Source organism: Sander vitreus, chromosome 9, assembly GCF_031162955.1.
Source record: "Sander vitreus isolate 19-12246 chromosome 9, sanVit1, whole genome shotgun sequence".
NCBI lineage: Eukaryota > Metazoa > Chordata > Actinopteri > Perciformes > Percidae > Sander > Sander vitreus.
Window position 1 is genome coordinate 28185119 of NC_135863.1, and position 27233 is coordinate 28212351.

Here is a 27233-nt window from a genome sequence, read left to right on the forward strand (position 1 = left end):
TTAGGGTGTGAAACACCGTTTTACTGCCGCTGTTATGTGAAGTCGTGAACGGAGCGTTGCAAAGATGCGGGACTACGTCACCTCTAACAGCTTGTTCAAGTCACAGTGAATTGGGGCAAAGTGTGGTTACACTTTTCAAAACTGCACGCAGACAACGTTCGCTGGAATATAATAATAATGGCGAGCCGAAAGTGGCCGCAGCGAGTTCGCAACTTGAATGCACTGTATGTTGCTTTGTTTTTTTCGTTACCAGATACTGACTTTTGAATAAAACGTCTTAGAAGCCCTGGTCTGGTCAGTAGGCCGGACTTTGCCTTTGAGTGTGATGTGCATGCTGAGGCAGCACTTATTCCTGTTTTATACCAACTCAACTAAAGCTCCGATAATTGCCATGTCGCTCTAACAGAATGGGTTTACCCACAGATGTCAGAGACTGGTCCAGGACGGCTGAGTCATGTGTAATGTAGCGTGCACCCTGTTTACCACAGAAACCGGAAGATATAAATAAGAGGCTATACGTGTAGTGCGGATTACATTCAGATGTGCGAGCAGAAGGACACTTGTAGAGGTATTCTTGGCACAGGATCAATGTTTAAACCCAACATCTTTATCCTCTCCTCCTCTCTGCAGCCTGCAACAGTTACAGTAGGAGGACAGCCAGGTCTAGGTACTGCTTTGATCGCTAAAAACACTGCGGACGTACCCCTGAACCGGGGCACTAAACCATATAAATATACACTAACTTGCAACCTGGAAAAGCTAAATACAGAGGCTTGCAATACTTTGATATGTGACACTGGGGCAGATCAATAAGCCTCATATACACACAGTGTCTCTGCACCGAGAGCAGTGTGCTCTCTGCTGGGACCGTGGGCCACCCAGCCTCTCGGCCCCCCTCTCCAGCGTCGCTGGAGCAGGGGAAGGTGAACGCAGTGCTGCATCCTGAGTGCAGACCATCAGCATCCTGCACCACAGATGCCATTGGTCCAGTCCTGGATGACTCCAGCCTTGACCAGCTTCAGCAGGAACTCCTTTTCTTTCGATATGTTGTGAGTCCAGGACTGCAGAGGGGACAGAGGCACACAGGACTGAAGCTAGCTGCTAGAGATTTACTGTAGACAGCACAATACATTCAACAGTTGGGGGTTCTACATTTCTCACCTTTTAGATTTTAGAACATTTAAATCATTTGTTTTTCCACTTTCAACAAACAAAGCATATTAGTAGCTGTATTTGTGGCCATTACATTATAATAGCATTTGCACAATTTGTTTACAACCATAAACGATACGGTTTATTCAAGGCCAATATCAATACCAATTATTAGTAGTTAATGAAACCGATAACCGATATTTGGAACCGATATGCATTTTCAGTGAAAATGAAAATCTTTAAGTCAAAATTAAGATTTTGGAATGTTAAACTCCAACACAAAACTTTGTTTAAATGCTTTAAGCGATTATATAATAAATGAGAAACTTTCAACATAATACCCAGTAACAGAGAGTCAGATAGTGTTGTGGGCGGGACATTAAGTCAGACTCAGTGGTGAGTGAAACTGAAGCAGAGGGACAGACACAGAGCTGTAGACGAGCCAAAGTAGAACACTTTTTAATTTGTTAACTTTATCGGTTATCAGGCAAATAAAACGCGATACAGATAATCTGCAAACTGCCGAAAAACGACCCGATAACATATAGAACAGATAGTCTATCCCTACAACCAATGTTATAATTGAGAATTGATTTAAGTTGCATTTGGTATTTACGGGAATTTATTAAATAACAGAAAGACATTTATTTTGAAGTCTCCGCTCAAGGCTCGTCGTGAGAGAGACCAACCCAGTCTCACGGCAGTTCGTGAAATGGTCACGTTATTTAATCTATTGATTCGTGTACACGGACACATTTCTCTTGTTTATTTCGTGGTGATCAGCACGTATTTTAAACTAATGTATTTCATTGGGAAGCATCTTTCGTGATCACAGCACGACTACGGTAGCGAGTAGTATGCCATGTCGAAAAGCCGTGTAGGGAGGTTGGATGGGTCAAACAACACAGGACTTTCACCCCGGAGACCGGGGATCGTGTCCCGCGTGTTATGTGTCCTTTCCCCCAACCCAACCTCTGTATAGATGCTTCCCATTACGTGCTGACCACCACGAAATAAACGAGACAAACGTGTCCGTGTACACGAATCAGTAGATTAAAAATGACGTGACCATTTCACGAACTGCCGTGTTGGAGCGACTCACAACATAGCAAGCTAGCAGCAAGCACGGACAATTTAACAATTTAATGCTCCAGTGAAAGGTTTTACAATCGTTACAATTTGATGTTAGCGATCAGAAGTATTCTGATCCTTTACTCAAGTAAAAGTACTAATACCACACTGTAAAAATACTCTAAATACTCTGTAAAAGTCCTGCATTGAAAATGCTACTCAAGAAAAAGTCTGTATCATCAGGAAAATGTGGTTAGAAAACTCCTCCCATTTTAGAGTGTAAAGGATCCAAACAATTGTGTGTTTAATGGTCTAATCATTTCAGCTGGACTTGTAGGCCGTTATATTGTTGGCTAGTTTAATTTATAATTTAAAAAAAAATCTGATTTTATAAACTACATGTGATTTATGTGCAGGAATCTTAATGTGTAAAGTAACTAGTAACTAAAACCGTCAGATGAATGTAGTGGAGTAAAAAGTACAACATTTCTCTCTGAAATGTAGCGGAGTAGAAGTAGAAAGTGGCATGAAAATAAAAGACTCAAGTAAAGTACAAGTACTTCGACATTTGGACTTAAGTACAGTGCTTGAGTAAATGTACTTAGTTACATTCCACCACCGGTGATTATAAGGAAATCTCTGAGGACTATTCCCTTGTTTAGCATGCAGCCAATCAGGTATAGTGTTCTGTCTGTCTGCATTTCACTTTGGTAAATGTTATTCTACATGCTGTGCATGTCATTCATATGGTTTCTATTAAGCTCTTATGGTCTCTTTGTTTCCTGGTTATATTGTGTGTTTAGTTTTCATGGTGGGTTTGGAGAGAAGCTTCAAATAAACCAGTAGCCAGAAAGCCCCTTGTGTCTGCCTGTGCTTCGAGTGAATAATGGTGGCGTAATACCATGGGCATTGATACACATTTTTCTGTGTATTGTCGGCATTTCTTCCCTTGGAATGATGCGAGGCTTAGGATGGTGATGTTGGTTATTCTTTTCTGCCCAACACTTTGGTCCAGCGGATTTTCAAACTGCACAGCCAATGTCTCTGGAGAGTCAGCGTGGCATAAAAAAAAAAACCATCTCCACCTGGTATTAACATTTGATCTATCTGGATACGTTATCTGGATGATGACATCTGATCACAGGCCTTTAGATATACGCCCGGTATTAATACTGTAAGAGAACACGTACAGTCTCCTTTCTCCTCGCATTGTGATCACATCTCCGTATGCAAGGTGAGGGTCTTGTGACAGCCAGAGACAGGCGAAGGCATCTGTAGGCTACTTTTCAGTAACCTTAACATTACTTATACTGTAAGAAGGTAATCAGAGCCAGTGGAGAAGCTTGCTAATGCTAGTTTGATCTGCATTTCAGCCTTGCTAACGTTTTTAAACGCCATTTATTTACGTATACTTTATTGACATGCTTTTATAAATCGAAAATAAAAGTCAAATATTTTTGACTGTATTCCTGCATGTCTCATATAGTCACATTCACAGTTTGGTCCCCGTAAAGCCCTAAAAATGTCAGCAAAAAAATTCCTCAGCCATCATAGACAAAAAAAGGACACAATTGTCGGATAAAGCGCCAAAAACGTCGGAAAAAGTGGCAAAAACTGGGTGGGCCAAAATTGTTATGAGGGCCAGATCAAAATCTGCGAGTGGCCGGATTTGGCCCGCGGGCCTTGAGTTTGACACATGTGATCTAGATACTTCATTTAGAGCGAGACACTACTCTGGTGGTGTTTTTTAACCTAATAAAGCCCCAAAAAAAACAACTCTTGTTGTCTTCTTTGGCAACGTAACAAATCGGTTATAATTAAAATTGTGGCTCCTGCAATTTGAAAATCTCACTCTTTCCAATGTTGATTCGCATATAAAAAACAATAAATAATTAATTTGTAATTCGTACTTTGTAATTTACAACATTTCAGATTAAAAAAAAAAAAAGTCATGCCGTGCAAACACAATGGCGTTGGTCTCTTGGTTGAAAAATGCCACCTACCAAAAAAAAAATATATAAAAAAGTCAATGTAGGTTAGTGAGGACTGTAGAAATGAGCTAATTTCTCTCCTGTCTCAATTATACATGCCGTGAGTTGGGGCCAAGCAGCTCTGTGCCTCTTTGAACTGAAACACAAGTCTTGTGAAAAAAGGACGAAAGGGATTGCATGTCTGTCTCAGTAACCTGGGCTAAGAGTGATTTATGAACAGGCTGGAGACTGTGAAGTGTGAACACTGTATGTAGTGCGCCGTGACTCCGAAACCAGTACCCAGCAACGTTCCTACACTTGAGATTTCATACACATCCCAGGCCACCACGCAGCATGCTGGGTAAATCCCTCCTGAGAGGCATTTTAAATGAGAGAAAAGGTCACAGTAAACTGTTCCAGTGTTGCGTAAACCTGGAAAACTAACAAATATAGGATGGTGGTCGACATGTTGGTCAGAATGCTAACAAATTTGGGGGTTGTGAACAATGTGTGGGAGTACCGTCCATTAGGAGAAAAATGTGGAGGAAATAGTGGGTCACACACCTGTGGATGGAGGGGATGAATCATCAACTTAGAAGTCTGACTGAGTCCTTCACAAATTTAGGCTACTACTGCATCATAAATCTAGCAAAAAAAGGCAATTAAGGTTTCTGTCAAATGGCTACAAGGTTTCAGCAGATACACCAATTTCTTTAAGTTAAACTAATAATTGAATTGTCCTCACTTTGCTGCAGCTGTTGTGCACATTTCATTTGTTCAGAGAACATAATATAGAGAGTGCCATCACTGCAGAGTTTTTCAGAACAAGGGAGACAAATATTGATTTCTTAGCAAAAAAATAAAGGTTAATTCAGTCTGACATTAAAGTGATGGTTAAATAAAAAAATACATTTCCTAGTATCCTTATCCCTGACCGCGCCGCTAACCCCTGCCCATCATATAAAAACCACTCCTGACTGAGCTTGTGGGTCGCAGCAGCTAGCACAGCGATATCATGGAGTCAGACGGGTGTGTGTGGAGGTCAGTTGGAAAATAAATGAAGAAAAAAGAATCAAAAAGAATGAAGTTGAGGTCCTCCCAGGTGGGCAAGGTGTGGTTGAAATTTAACAGTCCTCACAGTTCAGCTTTGTAGATCTGTAATCCCAAAACCGCACTTGAGCAATCCAATCAAATCGAAAAGGATTTGATTTAAATCCCTCTCATGGACTTATCCCCCGCTCACATATTCGGTTTCACTCAGAAATACGCCACATCACGGAAGATTGAGACGATCCAACTGCTGTTTCGCTCTGACTTTGAGGGGAACACACTGGTGGCACTTGTAGCACATACCAGGTGAGCTGCAGACGTGATTAAAATACTCAAGCCTGAATGTGCTAATCCACGGAGGGAATGTGTGTGGGTGTGATGATGCACCGATCGATGTAAACCTGCGATGATGACGGTGCCAGTGTGTGGGCTTACATAGAAAACAATAACATACGTTCTGACCCATGTCGTACCCTGCTGGTGTTTATAGCCCTTACATTTATTTAACAGGAAGAATGGATCAAAAGAAAAAAGGGGGATACATGTCAAAGTGGCTTAAAAACTGTTAGACTTAAGTCTTGAGCTACAGAAAGCTACAGTTTTATATCATACCAAATCAGGTCTTTAGTTACCTCTTTGATGGCCGACATCCTGATGTTCTGATCATAGTAGTGCAGAGGGGCATCGGGGGTGTTCATATTGTAACCAAATCCAGCTACAGCTACTTCATCACAGTTATGAAGGGCCATCGTTATGGCAACTGTCCCCAGGGTCGGGATATTCTGAAAAACAGACAACCGAGACTAGTATCCTGGATCATGAACAGTATGTAGTGTCACTGCAAAATCCACCTATTGGTTTCTACTGGCCACCAGGCTGGGGCGGGTGTGGCTTGCCTGCGTCACAGAGCTTACAAAGCGGATGACTGGTGCACTGGGGTCTGCGATGAGAGGATGTGTGTTCTGATTTGTCGCGACGTTACCCCATCAAGTTGTGATAGAGCTATAGTGCGTAGTTTCTGTCTCCCCCATGAGACTCTCCGCAATGACACTGCCGTTGACAAAACAACAACACATGACAAAAGACACACACAAACACACACACAAACACACACACACACACACACACACACACACACACACACACACACACACACACACACGTAGTTACTTGTAGCCAAGGAGGACACGGAGGATTAAAAATACATGACAGACTCTTCAGAAGATGTAATTATCTTCACTTGAGCTTCTGCACGCGAAAGTTGCTGGACTACACCATTTTTTAAACACAGCGAGAAATACAGAGGGAGTTTTGTGGAGCTGACCGTCTTAAATAGCTTTGTATCAACTCATTTGGCAATGGTTTAAATGTAATGGACTTTCTACAAATAAACGATCAACAGAGTGTCGTGGCTGACTGACACTGCACCGAGGACCGAGCTGGTCCGAAGAGAAGAGCCGAACGCCGCCGCGGCTACGACAAAGGTAGGCCTCTAATTCTTACCTTCAGTCTGGCGGACTAGCGTTAGCTTCAGAATCTGAATCAGAAAGGGTTTTATTGCCAAGTACATTTTTTAACACATACAAGGAATTTGTTTTGGTGTTGTTGGTGCACGTCACACATTCTCTAGATGGAATAAACAATATAAGTATAAGTATATGTACACAGTATGTATTCAATTAAAAATAAAGATATAAATAAAAAATAAAGAGCAAAGAGCATTACAGCTTCTGCAGTTTTCAAATGCACAAGCAAAACCAAGCTCTGTAAACCCTAGATTAGCCCCGATAGTAGTATGTTTCCTCAGGGTTGTGGTTATACCGTGACAGTAGTGGACGTGAACGTACAGGAGATAAGCCTTATGGTTATTGTGTGGATATCTTCCAGATGTGAAATATGAAGAATGTTTCTATTCTTAACAGCCTAATCGTAACACTTTGTTTTCAGACTGTTTTAGGCTCTGTGGAGGTGCTCGGCTCCCAGCAGCATCTGCTGTGTGTTCACAGAGGCCTTCATAATGCAAACAGACAGACAGGGGAGTCAGCTACCAGAGCTACAGTCCTGACCATTAACTCACCACTGTGTGTGAAACAGCTCGCTGTTCCTAACACTTTTCTACCTGGACAGAAAGCGTTGCTAGGAAAAACAACAGGTATCTCACCCCTCTGCCCATCTGTCCATTGTTGTAAGGTAAACCAATCAACTTGAAGGAGGCCTCCAGGATAAAGTAGGGGTTTAGGATGCGCATGCTGCTGGGGTCTCTTGGAACGTACATGGCCACCGACTTCCAGAACCCTTCAGTGCTGTGCTGAGAGACAAAGAGCGGGAGAATGAAACAGCGTGGTTAATGTGAACCTCCACGGAAGCGCATTGCTGCCACACCAGAAAAAGAAAAAACAGATCACTGTCAGGTTAGAATGTGAAACATTTGTCATGATGAGATGTTTTTAGTGTCATGTAAGGGAAGATGATTCAGGGATTATGATTCAAGACCACAGACTGTTAATATTAATGGGCAAAGCATCCGGTTCGGTGAAGTGCTGCAAATGCGGAAGTGCCTAAAACCTGCATTCTATCTGAATTCCGGCAGGGGGCGACACGTGCGGTTGCAAAAGGAGGTCGGTTTCTGTAGAAGTCTATGAGAATGGGACCCACTTCTCACTTGATTTATTACCTCGGTTAACATTTACATAATGAGTTTATGGTCGCAATCGCTAGCGTTCATTCTTCCGCAATATAGAATGATGTTCATTTTTTGAATAATGGTCTCATTGATTTTAAAAATCGCTGATAAAGCAGGGGGTGTTTTAGGGCGTGGCTATGATGTGACTGACAGTTCGTGGCCTGTCTTGTATGTAATATAACTATGGGACAAAGATATATTTAAAACCTAGTGAAGCTAAATCTTACCTCAAATTGAGTAGGCTAGCTTTCAGCAGCAGTTGCATCCAGATTGCCAATGAAAGTGTGTAGCGCAGAGTGTAAGCAGCATTGACAACTCTCAGCTAACGTCACAGTCAGATACCACCCAACAGTCTGTCTATGGCTCCTCCCTCTCGTCTAAAATCGTCACATCCGCAACCAAGATGGCTGCGCCCGTAACGGCAAACTCAACGACTCATAGATCTCCACAAACCTATTTGTTTACGCTAGTAGCTGCTAGCTAGGAAATCGCAGGCTAAGTGACAGAGTATTCATAGGCGCCGATTTATGTTTTCCTCCGTGGGTGCTCACCCTTTAAAAAAATAAATAAAAAGTAGTCAAAAATGTTTGCATTTCAGAACCTTAAGAAATGGACAGTGGCCGACATGAACACAACCGCCTATTAACTCGATAATTAAGCAGTGAAGTAGGCTATCTTTCAACTCAGGACAGCGCCACTTCTCACAAATACAGATAGGATTGGAGATGAAAAGTTTAACCGATACGTAACCGCGATCAGCTTCGTGGGAAATTAAGAATCAAAGCCACCGACATAACCAATCACATTATGAAAGACGCTCCACTCCACTGCACCAACTGCAATGTTTAATTTTAAATGAATGTAGCCTACTGGCAGTCTGGCACACGCGGGTGCTCACGGTATCGGCGCCTATGCTTGGTGTGATAATGTAATGTTAGTATTGCATGTCTGTTATGGCACGTTCATTTGTGGAATATGCAGTGAACATAGCCAAAGTTACATCACAGTAGCTGTAATGTTAACTACCCGCAAATTAAAACCTGCAAACATCAGCCCAGTGCATAATAGCAATCGTTGATTGCTGAACAGAAATCGTGTCAGATGGAGTGTCATACAAGTAGCCTACTGTAAGGTTGAGGATGGCCTTATGCAATCTTTACACTGCTCTATTCCAGTAGATGTCTTGGCAATGAAATCTTTTTTTTTTTTTTCAATTAATATAGGCTATTTATCAGGCAGGTGCCTGTGCACTGTCAGAGTCTTCTGGGTTAAAATGGAATTACAGGTTGTTGTTGCATTGTATCAGATTTTGTTCAAACCTTGTCTATATCAAGAATGTGTCCCAAAACCAAGGCCTGTAAAATATTTCTGTTCAAATCCTGTATTCATATTTTCAGCCCTTGAAATTACTTTACATTACAGCCTGAAAATCACATTATCTGGGAAGCAATATTTGGACATTAATATAATGACAAGTATTATTCATAGGCAGCCCAAACTTTGTAGGGTGGAAGACAAACATGTCAATATGACTGAACCATTACAAGTTTGTATGGCATGCCCTAGATTTGGAAAAAAGTATGAAAAGACTGACATTAAAGGTAGCATAAACTTTGAGCAAAATCTAAGAGGGTGCAACAACTGTTTTCCTGGATTCTTTCTGATTTGACACAGAATGTTGCTGCATGTCCTTTGGCTCAAATCCTCCCACTCCATGCTACTCTCCATAGCTGTCTTACTCTATGTTATGTTATGAACCATGAAGAGATTAGAAAGTCTACTTAGACAGTGATACATTTTGAAAAATAAAACTTTTGCTTAAATATCTGATCCTTCTGCTGTTTATAGCATATCTTTTTTAATGTGATAAAAACACTAATTAATAATTTTGACTATGTATTGGTATGTAATTTACGGTGGTGTAAGGAGCTGGAAAAAGCTTTAAAATGGACCTTGAAAGTGCTTGAAAAGGGCTTGAATTTGACCTTGGAAAAGGTGTACGAACCCTGACAGACACCGTTTCTCAATAACCTCAAATATGTGAGCATTGTCTGGTACTGACATTAATTGTTAATGATCAGACGACTTCCACGACGATACCGGTATATCTGTGATACGCTAATCAGTGATTCCTCTAGAATTTTTTTCAGCGGTGGCGTGAATTGGACGTCAGTGTACGGGCTTATCTGCTAATGTTAGCTGCCGACCGTTACCTTGAAACCATCCAACAAATAGACGGTACCGTAGGGTGATTTAGCGCCACCGCTCATTTTACACACAGTTTAACACCAAAACTAAACACTGAGTGAACATTACTAGCTACGTTTTTCATGTTGGTTTTGAGCGGTATGCACCCCCACTAACCTGGAAAACGGGTTTAAAACAGTAACGTTAATACAGCGTGTCGGAGGAATACAGCGTTCTCCTGCAGCGGCGAGTCAGAGGCACCGTCATAGCAGCGTTAGCTAACATTAGCTTCTTGTCTTATCTGGGGTCTGATAAACAGTAAATTCATCAAAGTCAGTGTGCCTAACACTATTTTCCAATAAACTGTAGCAGTCAAATTTCACGGGACCAGTGCGAGTGTGGATTTCATGTCGCGGCTTTCGTCGCCGTTTATCACTTATTGAGTGAAGTAGTACCAAAGCCCGTCTACGGAAAGCCGTTCCACTCCCTATTCAGCCCCATTGTACCGAATTTGGTTGCAGTTCCACCAGAGTTCCACTGGGGGTGATCGCGGTCCAGTGCTAAATGAATGGGAGTCTATGGAGCTAGACGGCTAAATTTGTCTCTTTCGCCTGATTGCCGTTGAGAAATCTCAGATTTGATTGTAGTTTTTGCAAGTTCAACATGGATTATAGGTCAAAAGTTGAATGAACGAGTACTTGTGTCCTTTCAATTTCTTACAGGTTGAGTTGTTGTTGCCCATAACACGCTAGCATTCTGCTAATGAATGCCGATTGGTCAGTGAAGGACTGATTACGATCGGAGATCCCGCTTGACGGCAAAAATTCGTCCAGTATTTACCGGTAAGGAACTAATGTATTGCAGAAGTTCTTGTCATTTTTTAACACAACTTGACTTTGTTTCTGTGTCATAGTTTTCTTTACGGCATTTACAATATACACAATTCTAAAATTATTAAACAAAAAAACCCAACATAAAACTGAAAGATATATCAGTCATCATAAATGTTAATGCCTAATAATTACCAATAATATTCACACCATAAATATTTATCAATTCTTATTACCATGCAACATGGACAGGGGTGGAAAATATGATGGTGCTTAAGCAGCCCAGTGAAAGCAATAGCCTGAGCTGAGGCCTGGGGGAGGGGGTCAACACCATTAAAACACTGATGAAAAACAAGCGGAGCAAACAAAGCCAGTCAGAGAAGGAAGCCCCTGTATCAGTATACCTGGGGCCATTACACTAATTACCAGCAGTCTGCCCAGCAGTCCTGATGTCTCTTTATGAACAGTTACTGGGATACCTGCCTCCGAGTTCGCTCAGGTATGCTGGAGTGAGGGGCGGGGAGAAAACAAACGGCACTGATATGAGCTATTAGCTTTCTAGCATAGCGGTGTTACCCTGTTAGACTGTAAGCGCCTCACTGACGGATCAGTTGGTAATCCGGTCTGACTGAGACCATTTTGCTCCTCTATCCCAGCGGGAAACCCAACACCTCTGCTCTGCTGGCAGCACTAGAAGGACACGAGTCTGTGGAAAACCCATCTGCACACAGCCGACGGGATCAGATGACAAGCGATTCTCACGTCCCTAATGACAGGATCAGCATATACGCTTACATACAAAAAGTATATATATATATATATATATATATATATATATATATATATATATATATATATATATATATATATATATATATATATATATATATATATATATATATACACACACACACACAGTAAATCAGTCTAGCCTATATCACAAAGTCAAGCATTAGGGCTGCACAATAAATCGTTTTATTTTGTCGTCATTGCGATATCAACTTCGGCAATAAAAACTGGCAAAGACTACGACATATTGCGAAAGATGCTCAGAGACTTTTTTGTGTTAGTTGAAAGAAAATATCAGTAGAAAACTGCACTTGTAACTGTCACTTCTTTAGTAGTGCCTTTATATTCAATTCAATGTTCAATTTGTTCAATAAAGGAATGTTGGAAATGATTTCCTTTCATTTGTTTTAAATTCAACAAGCGATTTGTTGTATTTTAGCAGAATACTCAAAGAAATGCAGAACTGAGTACACTTCCAATATATGTGTCGCAAGTAATATCGTTATCGCATATTTTCCTCATATCGTGCAGCCCTAAATAGCCTGCACCTCTATTCATTTATAGTCCTACACTGGGACGCTTAGAATATGTCATTAACAAGATTACGTGTCTACAGCCACACTAGTTGTTCTGCCAAGCCAAGTCCATATGTACTGAGCTACTACAGTAAAATATTACCTGCTAAACATCAGCATGCAAGCATTTAGCCTAGCTTAAAGCACTTCTCTGCCTAAGTACAGTCTCACATAAATGCTAGCATGGCTGTAAAATCGTGTTTTATCAGTACTTCTACAGAAAAAAAACTGAATAAGATTCTGTGTGGGATTTGAGTTCTTCTCTTCCAATATAAATTCACATCTATTTGTTGACGCTTCCTTTTGAGAATACATTGTCCAAGGAACCAAGTCCACCAAGGTGGATGTCATTTGTCCTTACAGCACAATGCCAGCTCTGTGTCAAGTGCTTTGCCAATTTCCTTATCTTAGTGCGATCAGTTTCCCTCCAGCCAACACTTGCCCATTCATAACTAGTGAGCATGTGTGTGTGCATGTGTCTATTATCTGGTGTGTTGTCTGCACTCCTGTGCTCTAGGGGAGGAAACGTGATCTCCCGCCTGACGTGCTGTTGTAAATGAAAATTCAACAAGTCTATTCAACATAATGGATGGGTCAAATGTTACACCTGTACTGCCTTTACACACTGCCAACAAAGACACATTCTAATCAATGCTACTTACCACTTATAAGTGTCCTTGGGTTTTACACAGCAGATTACAGAGGACAGGTGTTTTAAGAGTTCAGTATTTAGAAAAACAAACTAGTTTGTATGACATATTGTCTGACCTCATCTAAAGGCGATCCATCTGTCCTGAATGTTCCACTTCAGGGATTGTTCATGTGCCGCCGGAAATTCTGCCGGATGTCCCTATTTCGGCCGGATGTCCGTTACCTTCCTCTTTCTTTGTGGATTTATGAAGACTATGGTTAACTGCTCCTCAGATCTCTGCAGGGTAAATCCAGACAGCTAGCTAGACTATCTGTCCAATCTGAGTTTTCTGTTGCACGACTAAAACAACTTTTGAATGTACACATTCTACATTACATAACACGTCATTTAGCTGCCGCTTTTATCCAAAGGGACTTACAATTGCTATATATGTCAGAGGTCGTACACCTCTGGAGCAACTATGAGTTAACATTGGTTGATGTATCGCAGTGGGAATTGAACCCAGATCTCCCACACCAAAGGCATCTGTCATATCCACTGCGCCATCACCACCCAAAACAAGTTCCTTCCTGAGGCTATTTTGCAGAGGCACTGTCATTGTGTAAGGCGCTTAGCGCCGACCAAGACGATTCTGATTGGTTTAAAGAAATGGCAATAATCCAGAGCACATTTTTCTCCCATCCCGGGAAGGCTGTGTGGACTTCCTCCGAGCACTGTGGAGGAAGGTCGGACAATGCAAGACTATCCACACTGGAACTTATGGTTGGAGGTAAAAAAAATAAAAATAAAAAAATAAATGTTTTGATGCAGCCCTGCAATTGTAATGTCAGGAAGGTGTAAATGCAGGGGGTTTTAGATGCTGTTGGGGGCTAGGACAAGCACTTCATTTAAAGCATATTGGGGCCCTTATGGATTCATCTAAAACTATCACTATTAAAGAGAAATATTTTGTGGCAGTGGTGCACTGTCTGCTGAGATCCGCGGATGATTGAAACAGAGGTCCACCAAGTTTTGCATCATCCGGCAAATCTTGGCAGACCTCGGCTGCTCTCGGGTAGCTCCATTGACCAGCGCCACAAAGGGAAGCCAAACACTGCTCATCTTAACACACTGCCCACACAAAGATGGATTAAAAAGGGCAAACCATCCCTTTAAATCATGCATGCATTCATGCATGTTTTCTGACTTCATCCTGATTGTGGAAACATGGCAGAGGATACCACAAATAACTATCTCTTAAAAACATCTAAATTCATGCATATGCATAAAGATGGCAATTTGAGAAGCAATGTTCTTTGTTTTCTGGTTGCTCTGCAATTAAAACAGTTCCGGTATGTGGGTTTTACAAGCATGTTTAAATGCATTTGTAAAATAAAAAATAGTCTAGAAGAGAAGTGTAAAAGCACGCCTCAGGTCACAGTGCAACAATATTATGGAGCATGTCGAGAGCCAGTGTGAATGGCAGCAATAGCTAAAAAAAGTGTTTAAGTCACTTCCACTGTAGACAAGACATAGGCCTGTTGACAACAAAGGATAGGGATGTAGCAATACAGCTGTGGCAGCGTCAGTGCTTCCACCTGTCAGTGGAGGTGAAATGTGATCCAGGACTAGGACCACCCTGGTGATAGCCACATGAAGCCCTGGCTTCCTTCTCTGTCTCCAGTGCTGCAGTAGAATGACAGCTGCTTTCTGATGTGCATCAGAGCTGAAGTCTCATACTCCCCACTCTGGCTGCCAGTTGAATACAGTAGGTATGCACGCTAGACATCAGGGTATTCTCAGTACTAAGAGTCTAAAACTGGCGAAGGGCAAAACATTGTTGCCATTGCCACCACTTCTACTAAAAGGTGCATCAATCAAAATTAAGCAATGGATTAAAAAAAATCTAAGGTATACCTATGTAGGTGTTTGCTGGTAAACCTATGGAAAAACAGAGAAACCCCACATATTGAACCCACTATATGGAAAGCTACCTGATAAAACAAGCTGCCTTGCTGTTCGGTGTCCTTCAAGTGGTTATAAATAGTGTCTTGATTGACATATTATCTTAAACATTTATGCCTACACATGTTAAACATGTTTGCCTTTCACTTGCCCATGACTCTATGGTACCTCATATTACAGGTTATAGTAATTGTACTTTTTCTGGTAAATACTTTTTCTGGAATTCCAAGATAGCCATTCAGAATCTCAGTGGATTTACACTCAGCTGCCAGTTTATTAGGTCCACCTTGCTAAAACTAAAACTAAAATGCAGCCTAATACAACAGCCCAGCAAGAAATATAATGTTAGGTTTTTGTTCAAACTGTTCTAGAGAGGTGGCGATTCACTTGGTCACTTTGGTGGCCGCAGTGTTCGGTACTTTTAATCCGTAAAGTGATATATTTACTGCACCCTCTTTGATATAAATGTAGTGGACACATTTTATTTTAATAGATCTTGTAGTGTTTTATCTCAGAAAAGGACACCAGGATGGAGCATACAGTAAGCTTAAACACTACAAATGACCAGCTGATCACAGTATCAGTCATTACTTGCTTTTGTCCTAATATTTGGATCTATTTAAAAGGTTTTTGCGCATTTGACCGGGAGGGAGGAATGGACAGGGAGTACAGAGCAGGTATGTTGTTACTCTGGCTGCAGGAATGTGTGACATTCCCAATCAAGCATGTACAACCATAAAGCCTGTTCCCACATCTAGATGATTTTGGAAGCGACACAGGCCAACGTGACAGCAGAGGAGGCAGTCTTGGTATGCTGGGTTGATGTTCAGGCTTATAATAACTACTAAAGGCCTAAACAGAGGGGAACTTGTTACACACAGGTAACCCTCCCTTCCTACTACAATCCAGGGTAGAGCTGGGCGATATAGATAAAATCAAATATCACAATATTTTTGACCAAATACATCGATGTCGACAGCAAGCACCCGGCTTCCCATCTCCACCCTTACCTCTATCAATGCCCAGCGCCATTTGTTTTTAACTCCTTTTGCGACTAAAGTTGTATCTTCTTCAGGTTTGATAAACTTTGCCTCAATTTTTTTACAACGGATACCAAACCGCACTAGCGTTTCTTTGCAAAGACCCGCCCTACTTTGCCTCCGATTGGCTAGAACTTGTTTTATTGGTAGGTGGAACTACGATGATTGGTTAAACCCAGCGCATCAAAAACAAATCCCATTTATTTATTTTATGTCATCCGTCGAAAATCTGTTACCAAGCCGGAGTACTTTAAGCTCTGCGACATAATATCAATATATATTGCCCAGCCCTTCTGAAAGGCAGTATCTGCAATGAGAAGCTTCACTCTGATCAAAGACAGGCCCCTCCACATACCGAATCTCGGGCAATGTTTAAATCCAGACACTGATCTCGGGTGTTGTTTCTCATGCTGATGGATTTCAGAAGCATGGAAGAGTGCAGCACACACAATGTAATGTAATTGTAATGTGTAGGTATATAGATCTTTTAAAAACACGTTTATGTTGACATAAATAAAACTGTAGGGACATATCTGCGATGATATTAAGTTGGATTATGACTGTCCTTCAAAAGTTTCCCCGGCTGCAGTTTCATTTCTCTGCTCACCCAGGTCACAGACTTCCATCACTCCTCCCCTCCTGCTATCGTTTCTCTTCACTTTACCCCACAGAGGAACTACCTGCACCCCGCTGCGGTTTCCTCTGGTTCCTAGTGCCACTGGCCTTTGCATGCCACAGTGTATTGTTATGTAAAAGAGCAGGAAACCCACAGAGCATGTGTGTGCATATTGACCAGCTGCAACAGCAACTCTGGTATGGTTTTCACCTTGTGAGTCTATCTGTGTGTGTGTGTGTGTGTGTGATCATGGCAAAATGTAGTCCCGAAGACACCTACTGCAGAAACTACCACAAAAGGAGGATTTGAGGACTTTGCCAGCTGTTTATATTTCTGTCTGTCTGCGGACAGATTAAGTACAAATGTTGAGGTGCTTGTACTTTACTTGTGTCTTTTCTTTTCACGCCACTTTCTACTTCTACTCTTATATTTCAGAGAGAAATATTGTACTTTTTAACTCCACTACATTCATCTGACAGCTTTAGTTACTAAATACTTAGTCTCGCTTTGCCAGACCCTCCTCCAAAAAAGCTTAAGGAGGGTCTGGCTACTCCACCTAGCATTCGGGGATGGGAGGAAAACGTGCTCTGGTTTAATGGCATTTCTTTAAACCAATCACAATCATTATAAATGAAACTAACCAACAACATAACAGCCTACAGGTCCAGCTGAAATGATTAGATGATTAAACACACGACTGTTTGGATCGTTTCCTGTATCTAAAATGGGAGGATTTTTCTGCATTGAGTACTTTTACTTTTTAATACTTTAAATTTATTTTTCCTGATGATACTTAGACTTTTACTTAAAAGGCATACTATGTAACTTTTCCCTCTTCGGACAACCTGTAGGGGGACCGAAGAGGGAAAAGTTACATAGTATGCCTTTAAGTCACATTTTCAATGCAGGACTTTTACTTGTAACAGAGTATTTTTACAGTGTGGTATTACTACTTTTATTTGAGTAAAGCATCTGAATACTTCTTCCACCACTGCCCCCCCCCTCCCCTCTTATGCTCCTTGGCCCGATTTGGTGTTGTGGCTGGTGTGATCCCATTGCATGCAAGATGATCTCTGGTCATTTTTTTTAGGGACATCATTTCCAACTCATGATAAATACATCTCCTCCATCTGCAATATCTTTCTTGCGTCCCTGCTGGAAGGAGCTAAGATGATGAGGGAATGTGAGCGAGGGAAGTGTGGAGCCGTGTTAGCCAATTGGAAAGTACTCCACAAATATCTGAAGAAAAAAAATCTACACCAATCCATGCAATAGTTTTTCAGAAATTGAAGTATGGACCAAAGAGGTGACATCAATAGAGCCATGCTGCGAGTGTGGATTAGAATCAGTTTCCATCAGCCTTCCGTTTCTGACTTTTTCAAAAAATGTTGTGATATTTGTAAATTCTTGGTAGTTCCACTCAGGTTTTTGAATGTGCAAATCAGAAATGTGCATGAAAACAGGTGGATGAAAACATTCTCACTGTCCACTCTTATCAACAACTGTCTGCATTCACTAGCGGCAAAATAAGGTTTTCAGCTGCCTTACCAGTTTCTGCTTGAAAACCATGTATGAGAGCCACTTGAAGTCCAGAGCTTTAAAGGCCGAGAGGACAAACAGGGACTCCGACTCGTAGCCATCCATCTTCTGGATGGCCCCCTCTGGATAGGCGATCCTCATGGTGGTCTTGGAGCCGACATCTTTCTCAAAGCCTTTCACTGGGGCTTGATTCAACCTGCAACACAGAGCTGCAAAATCAATCATAAAATGCCCTGTCCAAAACATTTTTCATTCTAAATCCGCAATTTACGGATCACAGCATTAGTCAAATCACCAAATACAAACGTTTAAATGCTTACATGACTTCATCAAGTAATTTTTATATATAAAGCCGATCATCACTGCTTTAGAATTTGAACACCATACGACACTCTCTGTCCATGGATATCGAAGAAGATGGGTCAGAATTATATTAATGAAATAGACCAACAAACAAATAGCCATTGAAATTGTGATAAACTATATTAAAAAATACATTTAATCACGTTTACATACACACTGGTGTGGTCAGTCAGAAACCAAGCTGAAAATGGAATTAACATTTAGATGTGGGACTTGACGGGGGCTACTCTACTACTGTATGTCCTATGCTATGGCATATGCTGAAGTGGATATACTGGTGATTTGGGTTCTTGGAACAATGGACGACCCCTGATTTAAGGAGAAAGAAGTGGCATTAAAGTGATTCCTGTCTGTATAATACTTCTGTGTCACAACATACCTGACCACCACATCAAACTCATTAATCCTCTGTCCCAGAGACTTGCCGGCGAGGATCCCTCCGTTTCCTATGATGATGCATGTCTTACATTTCATACTGTAACACAGAACGATGCACCATTATGATGCAGTACTACTTTAGTCCAGTCATTTACCCCATATGTTTGCTAGAATGTCTTTTTCTTATTAAAAAAAAAAAAAGAAAAAAAAAGCAAGACATCAAAAACAGGTGTGTGATAAAACTAATATGTTTGCTTCCCTTACTTTTTTGTTTTGGATTGTTGCAATAATAATAAATATTTGCCGAAAGCAAGCATATTTGTCCACTCTAAAAAAAAGAATCCCTTTTTAAAGTACATTTAGAACAGATTAAAAAAAATTGCGATTAATCGCAAGTTAACTATGGAAAGTTATGGGATTAATCACGTTTACATATTTTAATCTATTCACAGCCCTATTATATATTTATATATTCATTCTTCATTGCAGTCACTCAGATTCTAATGTAGAAAACTGAGGACTATTAATGCCACAGTACTTTATGATTAGCTTCTTTACTCACTATTTATACTCTCTGAGGCACTAACAGCAGAAGTGTGACTGTTAACACAATGTGTTACACTATGGTTAATATTATGATTATAAAATTGTAATGTAGACTCAGTATGTCCAGTGTTTGGTCTGCTTAATTCTGGGTGGAAAAATAAACACATTCCTAATTGTCTTGGCTGGCGGTCAAACCGGGTCAGTACTGTACACTGTGTCGGTCCATATAAAGACAAAAACAAGGTGGAATCAAACAACTATTTTACTTCAAAAGTCATTAATGCTGGAGTTTCAGGGTATATAGACAGATTTACCATTAAAGCACAGAGTCTGTTTAGAATTTGTAACACATGGCTTTGGCAATTTGTTCAGAGAATATATGGACACGAACCCCCAGATTTAGAGAAGCTACTCCTTAAGAGAGGCATTTTTGATTTCCAAATTAGGCACTTTTAGTCGAAGAGGGTCAAATGAAGAAGTAGATTTGAAGGCATTTATATGAAATACAGTGAATTACAGTTGTTCTTAAAAAAAAAAACAATACAAGAACAATATGAACTGTAGTAAGAGGAAGGACTTGTTGAGGTTAACTGATGGTTGGCTTAGACCTTAGTTTGGGTTATCTATAAACAAAAGATAGAAGAGATTTATGTTGAAAAATGTGTTTGCGGGAGTAGTACAATGTTTGTGATTTTGTGTTGAAAAACGTAGATTCAACATGTTTACCCGTTGATGAGTTCAGATGAAATATAGTTTTTTGTAAAGAGTACATTAAAGCTGTCTGTATTGCTGTATGTTTTGTATTTATTTTTAATTCTATTAACTTGTAACCCTTGCCCTAAAGGATGATGACTGAAGTTTGCAGTCATCATCCTTTGAGACGCAGCAAGACGAGTGCTTCGGGACCGTCTACAAACCACAACACCGAAAAGAGATTAAAAAAATATTTTCAAAAATAGGCATATGCTTATTTTTGAAAAATAAGTGCTGTAGTACAACTAGCAGGAGACAAGTTATAATTGAGGTAAGTTTGGAGACACTACCTTATTTAATCATTAAATTAATAAATATTTTTGTTGTATCTCTTGTCGGTGTTGTAGTTTGTAGACGGTTCCTAAGTCTTGTCGTCTCAACACCTAACTAAACTAACAAACTAAACAGAGCTGAATTAGCACAACTTTTATTAATTTCTTTCACATCTACTGCAGTCAGATTCACTGTGTTCACTCGGAAGGATTCACTTCACATGGGTAGGCACTTGTAATGACATTTCGAACGTGTTAAGAGGCTAAAAGCGTTGTTAGCGTTTATAACGTTACCTAGCTTGTTTGGTAGCTTATTTATTGTCTTGTTGGATAGTTAGTAAGCTAGCTTGTTAATTCCAGCCAACATTCTTTCACTAGTTACAGAAAATGAGCCGACTGGCTAGTTAGTTAGCTTGCTTGCTAGGGTGTTGAGTTCTCAGTTCAGCATCATTTGTATAACAGAAAAGAGTCACTTCATCCTATGTTTAAAGTGAATAAAATCGCTTACCAGCCTACTTAGTTCCACAACAATTTTGGCTGTATTATTTGTGTCCCCTTCAAAAATTGCTCGAGAAATTTTATGTTTATTGTCCCCCCCCCCAACTGTTGGATGGAATTCATGCCCATGCTAATAAGCACCTCAATGTGTGTGCATTGTCAAAAGTTATAAACTGACTTTGTCAACTGTCGTCATGTGTATGCCTCGTACAAATGCTCCCAATTGTAGCTTTAAATAAAGAGCTGAAAGAACATGGAATATTATATTGTGATGACTGCAATATGTGGATCATAGCATGACAGGACAACTAGCTTACCTGTCCAGTTCTTCCCCAAGGCCATAGCTCCGAGTAGCTGCCAGAAGAATATCTATGAGTTTCTCTGCAGGTATAAGAGAGAGAGAGAGACAGAAGCAGAAAGAGAAAAAAGTGAGATGAAGATGAAAGTAAAATAATTATTTTTCCCTCCACAGTCCAACCCAGCTATGATGCCCTCATGTCCAGTACAACTAGACTAGCTGTGAGAAATGAGGCAGAGCTGGGAGCCTGCGGCTGACACTTCTTCAAGTTACAATGTTATACAACCATTAAAGATGGGTGGCAAAGCAAGGTAAGAGCCCATAGACAGTCCACTAGTCTTGGATTGCCAGACCTTCCTCCACAGCACTGCAGAGGAGGGTCTGGCTAGTCCACACAACATTCCAGGATGGGAGAAAAAATGTACTCTGGTTAATTGGTTTTAAACAATCACAATCGTCTTGGGAGGCGCTAAGCGCCAGACGGAGCCACGGTGCCTCTGCAAAATAGCCTCTGGAAGGAACTTGTTTTGGTGGAACGTATACGTTCAAAAGTTGTTTTAGTCGTGCAACAGAAAACTCTTTTGTACAGATAGTCTAGCTAGCTGTCTGGATTTACCCTGCAGAGATCTGAGGAGCAGTTAACCATACTGCCCTACAAAGGCAAAAGACCTTAACTCGCCAGAGTGTGAAACTGAGAAAAATTACTTTAAAGTTATCTTAATGTCCTGACAATTGAGTTATAGGTAGAATATTGTAATTTTCACATTTTGTAGTGTATACCTGTATTAATCTATCGACAAAATTTTAACTCAAATTTGACCTTTGACCCTTTTTAGTAAGTTACTGTATTCTGCCTTAGCATTGCCCACAAAATACAATCGGTCATACCAAGGCAAAATACCTTAACTTCTATTTTATAGTACAATGTTATGATAACAATGATAACTTTTACTTAAAATGTAAGCAATATTAATCCTATTTGACTCACTATGATAAAAATGGCTTCACATTTATCAACATCATATGAAAATGATATATCAATAAATTTTTTCTGTATTTCATACTCATACTAGTACCACACAGGCAGTCGCATGATTGATTCACACACTCTCTCTGACAGACGCCAGAATTAAGCATGAGAGTGTTTTGATGTTTTAATGCATATAAAGCATGTTCTTCTGTTTGGATATGAGGCACTAATTTAGACTCATTGCAAGAATGAAGACGTGAACATAAAGATGGCGTCATTCACGTGCATATTAAGTAGCCACGCTGGTTTGTTTTGGTCTTAGAATACATCCATAGATGCTCTGCAGAGACGATGGTTAGTTTAGCCAGCAGTTAAGTTCACAAGAATCTGTCCAAATTTCAAGATTTGTGGCAAACTAAGATAAACAGTTAGACTACAAACCGACAGCTTTTGCTTTAGCTTGTTTGTCAAAATTCGCTATTTAGAGTAGAGTAGAGCCGTGTTTGTGTAAACAGAGCGGTGGATAAGAGTGGACTGCGCCCAGACAGAGATTGAAATATATTGCTTACTACATGTGTATGCCTGTAGACAGGTGAGTGGGTATTGATACGTATTTACTTTTAGGTTTTATTGTAGCCTACTTACAGTAACGAGCGTAGCGGTATCTTTCCCAGTCAGGTACATGTGCTGTGTGTCAGCGTCGTCGTCGTCCTCTGCTGCGTGCGTGCGTGCGTGTGCGTGTGTGTGTGTGTGTGCGCGCGCACAGTGCGGGCATCGCATTTACAGAGTACCTTAACTCAATTTGAGCATTCTGAAGCACCATGAAACAAAGACAAAGAACCGTAACTGATGTTACGGTATTCTGCCTTGGCTTCTCTGCGGCTTTTGAAGTTACGGCAAAGACAACACACAATGTTCTCCCCAAAACAATAAACTTAACTCAAGATATTTGTCCACATGATAAAGCAGATCTTTAATGTTCCAAAAATGACAATAACTCATTTTCGACCAAAATTGAGTTACGGTCGGAAGGTGACGGACATCCGGCCAAAATGAGGGGCATCCGGCAGAATTTCCGACGGCACCTGAACAATCCCGGAAATGAAACATCATCAATATAGACTAACAGTCTGCTAACTCCTTCGAGGGAGTCGTGCATATGATTGCTTTGAAGAGTTCCAATGGGTGCTCCGTTAAACCCAATATGTACGATTCATTGAGTCAAGACTACAAAGACACAAAAGACAGACTTGCTGGGAGAGGGCTCGGAAGGGTTTTGGGATGCAGCCAGGGGGATTCTATGACAGCAGGCTTTTCACCACTTTTTCATCTAAAGTGGCCATTCAGAACAGGTAAAACACTTCTTTAGACATGGTTTTACGACACGTTGTTTGAAGCAGACAGAGGCTTTGACAGTGCTAGGGTATTTAATATACTAGTGGTTGGAATTTTTTTGTGTGTTAACTGGTAAGAAATGCAGTGCAACTTACACTGAGTTGACAAGAATGTGTAATCATACCTTGCGATTTTACACCAAACGGAGGCAAATAACGATTAATCTTGGAGAATCTTTTGTAATTTGGATCAAGGAACATGGGCGCCAGTTTGGTGAACCTGTTGATATAAAAGAAAACATGTTACAACAAGTAAGGATGAAGAAGTGGTACTCGTCAAGGCAATATCTGTCCAAGACCCGTATGGCCGTGATGTGTACAGATGCACTGATTAACAGTAGAATTCTTGAGAGGATTTAAAGCATTGTGTTTCCAGCTAATCCACAGTCCGTCTGATTTCACTTTCACCTAAACAAATTCAGAGACAAGTGTGAGAGAGAGGACAGAGCTGCACGTCTCACACAGTGAGGCTGTGAGAAGGGCATTTCAAAAGGTGGGAACTGAGAAGCAGGCAAGCATGGCCCATTCACCTCCCTATCAAGATTCATCCTGGTGCTCTGGGAACTGAACCAGTGACAAGAGTTATGTCCCTGATGTGGCCGGACACTACTGCATCATGAACTAGCTAAGCCATGTACAGAGGTAACGTTATTTAAAATAATCTTTATGGCACCAACTGAACAGCAGCTAGTATCTTCAGCTTCTCGCCCCAGAGCTGTGTAAAGGGATATTTTCACACTGATGTCGATGGGTAATGGTAGTGGCAGAAAAAAACTCAAAACAACCCTGAGTCACTAAGATGCTGATTCGCACAGGACTAGTATTATCACACAACCTTTGTTTGGGTAAAATATGGTAGGTCATTTACGGTAGAATTTTTTACTTGACAAATTAAGAGACATGGCAGATTCGCACGAGATTAAGATCACAGACGACCTCCGTCTGAAACTTACAAATTACTAGAGGACCCCAGGTAATACTAATCATTAGGGATAAAGAATCTTAGCAGCAACAAGGATTCTGCTGGAGCCCTTATCCCTCCTTAATGAACACACTTTATAGAGGAACTTTAAATCTTAGGTAAATCAACGCTACTAAGATTTGCACATAGGGATGTTCGACTGGTGGAAGAAGCCGCAAACCCTGATTTGCACACAGCCTGGGAAAAGACTTTTGTGATCTGGTCAACAAAGTATAGCCAGATAATGGGCTTTTGAGGGTGATACAGCTATCAACATGAAAATGCCAAAAGTCTATTTTTAACATACAAAAAAACAATCCTTTACTGTACTGCAATTTTTCTTCAAACTTTGTACTGAGATATCTCTCTCTCTCTCCTTTTTTGTTGTCTGCCCCGTCTTGATGTGTTCCACCTGTTCATCAGCCCTTATATCATGCCACCTGTCCCTCGCTACGACCGTCGTTACCATGTGTATTTATGCTGCGGATGTACAGCAGATTTGTGCTTCTGATGATAAAAATAATGACATTTGGCACACCGTCAAAGCTGGATAACTAAACATTGTGCCGTTGGCAGGGTTCAGCCTAGCTAACGTTAACGTTAGAAATCGCTAGTATCAGCTAGCGCTAGCTAACGTTAGCTAGCGGCTACCTAACGTTGACGTTAGCTAGCGCTAGCTGATACTAGCGATTTCTAGTCGGCGACATATTTTGGGCTTCATTTAATAAACATAACCTGTAGTAGTACACAATCGTATCTGTATTGTTGTGATTACAATGTGCGGAATTACTTTACGTTGCCTATTTCTCACCGTTAACCACCGGCGTCTGTACAGCATCAACAGGGGTCGCCATTGTTGTTTATGTGTGTGTGACGTCAAAAACCGTAACTGGGAGTACAACGATCTGGTACGAGTTCACGGGTAGTAAGTTACGGGTTTGACTGCCGTTCCAGGTCACTTTCACGGGTAGAAGGTTGTGAAAACACTGGTTACGGGTTGCCTGGAACGCAGCATTAGTCTCTGTGCTGTCAAGCCCTACGTCTCTCCTTCTGTGCTTAAGTCTTGCCTGTTTCCACATGTTCCTGATTCTCTTTTGGATTTTGTTGAGTTCTCTGCTTGTCTTGGACTTTTGGCTGTAAGTATAATTTTCTTATAAAACCATTTGAACTCTACCTGCTTCCTCCGCTTCTGCTCTGCACTTCGGTCCAAACCTGCCTTCCTGAAGTTGTGACAGCTATCATGTTTTTCTCACATCACGTACAGATTTTAAGGCATTCTATTATCAAATGTCATAAAAATGAGTGCATATAGCTGCCGTAAATGAGAAAAAAATCCCATCCAGCCCCAGGTCTGGCTGAGACTGTATAAAACAGGTCTGGGCTGAGCCCCGAATGTTTTTAAAGTCTGGCTCCGTCCCTGGTTGTTTCCAGTGGTCCTTGGCTGCACGTTAAGTCAAAAAACATTTAAGCGTTAAAAGCAAGCATTTTGTTGGGTATGTTCTGAAAAGCTGTTAAGTATTCAATAACGTGATGTAATCTGCAACAGGGTTACACTTTAAACCATTATCCTTTTATAAAGATGTATACACTAGCAGTAATAATAAGGGTATGAAGAGGTATGTAAACAGTATAATAGGATAACATAAAATGATAATTTACTCTACATGAACATAGTCCAACTGGCTGGTTACCACCAATAGCTCACTTATAATGATGTGCTCAACATTGCATGTAAAACAAAAATTACACACTTAAGTGTATTCTGTTAGTTTGTTGTTTCACAGCATTAAACCAGTTATGCTTGATTTAATCTTCACATCTGTCTCCATTTTGGGGGATTCGGCCTTAATAAATGCCTTCACAGTTGAGCTTCTTAGAGCACAACTGGACATGTGTCTTTTGCACTGTGCCAAGACCCCCAGGGTGAGAGATTACAAAACAGACATTAATGCCATTAATTGTCCTCAGACTTCCAAATCCCATGTGACAAAAGAGTTCAGTCTAACTGATGTAAAATATAGAAGCGAAAATCTGACAATGGTCAGTAACAAATAAGAGAAAATGAAAACTAAATACAAACTATTTTTTTTATAGAGAGGACACTGTACCAAAGGATTACGAAAGCTAAATTGAATTTCCTATAATACTGGAGGACCACTAGAGCTACATCTACTCTACTACGTTTTCCTGTTTAAGTGGCGTTTCGAGACAAAATCGATGTCGGTCCAGTAGAGGTGTTGAAATTAATCAAATAATCGATGCATCGAATCGTGGACGATGCTGCATCGATAATCGGCCGCGCCATAATCGATTATTTCTGTTTACAATTTAATGTATGCCTAACATGGAGGCGCAGGAGCAGAACTAATGTTCGTCCATATTAACACGTCTAACAACGCATATCACATGAACATTCGCGTACACTGGGCATGCACGTACCGGAGTAAACAGGAAGCAGATTGTCTGGCGTTACGCTGCGCTTGAGAATCATGGATGTATATGTTAAAAATACAGAAAATACGTTGAATGTTGAACAACAATGGCGAAAAGTAAGAGCAGGAATTTATTAGTTTGGACCGAGGACAAGGTGGAACTTTTACTGAAAGGTATGTAAGCTACCCAACTGATAAGACTGACTGACGTGCGTCGTCGTTTCCAAAGGAACGAGCCAGGCTACAAAGCAACCCTAGAGTTTTCAAACC

At 40.7% G+C, this 27233-nt stretch overlaps 1 protein-coding gene across 3 annotated transcripts in view; it reads right to left on the reverse strand.

Moving 5' to 3' along the window:
• Positions 1-27233, reverse strand: part of st3gal3a (ST3 beta-galactoside alpha-2,3-sialyltransferase 3a) — a 38233-nt gene continuing 11000 nt past the window's right edge. For 2 of the 3 annotated variants that reach the window (XM_078259519.1, XM_078259518.1), the window contains exons 5-11: positions 23696-23790; positions 21226-21289; positions 18841-18936; positions 18108-18294; positions 7405-7551; positions 5876-6025; positions 1-1061 (exon numbers count right to left, since the gene is read on the reverse strand). In XM_078259519.1, coding sequence (XP_078115645.1) covers positions 957-1061; positions 5876-6025; positions 7405-7551; positions 18108-18294; positions 18841-18936; positions 21226-21289; positions 23696-23790 — 844 coding nt within the window. In that variant the 3' untranslated portion in view covers positions 1-956. Of the gene's footprint in view, positions 1062-5875; positions 6026-6157; positions 6294-7404; positions 7552-18107; positions 18295-18840; positions 18937-21225; positions 21290-23695; positions 23791-27233 lie in introns of those variants that run through there. The other variant, XM_078259520.1, reaches the window with a different exon arrangement.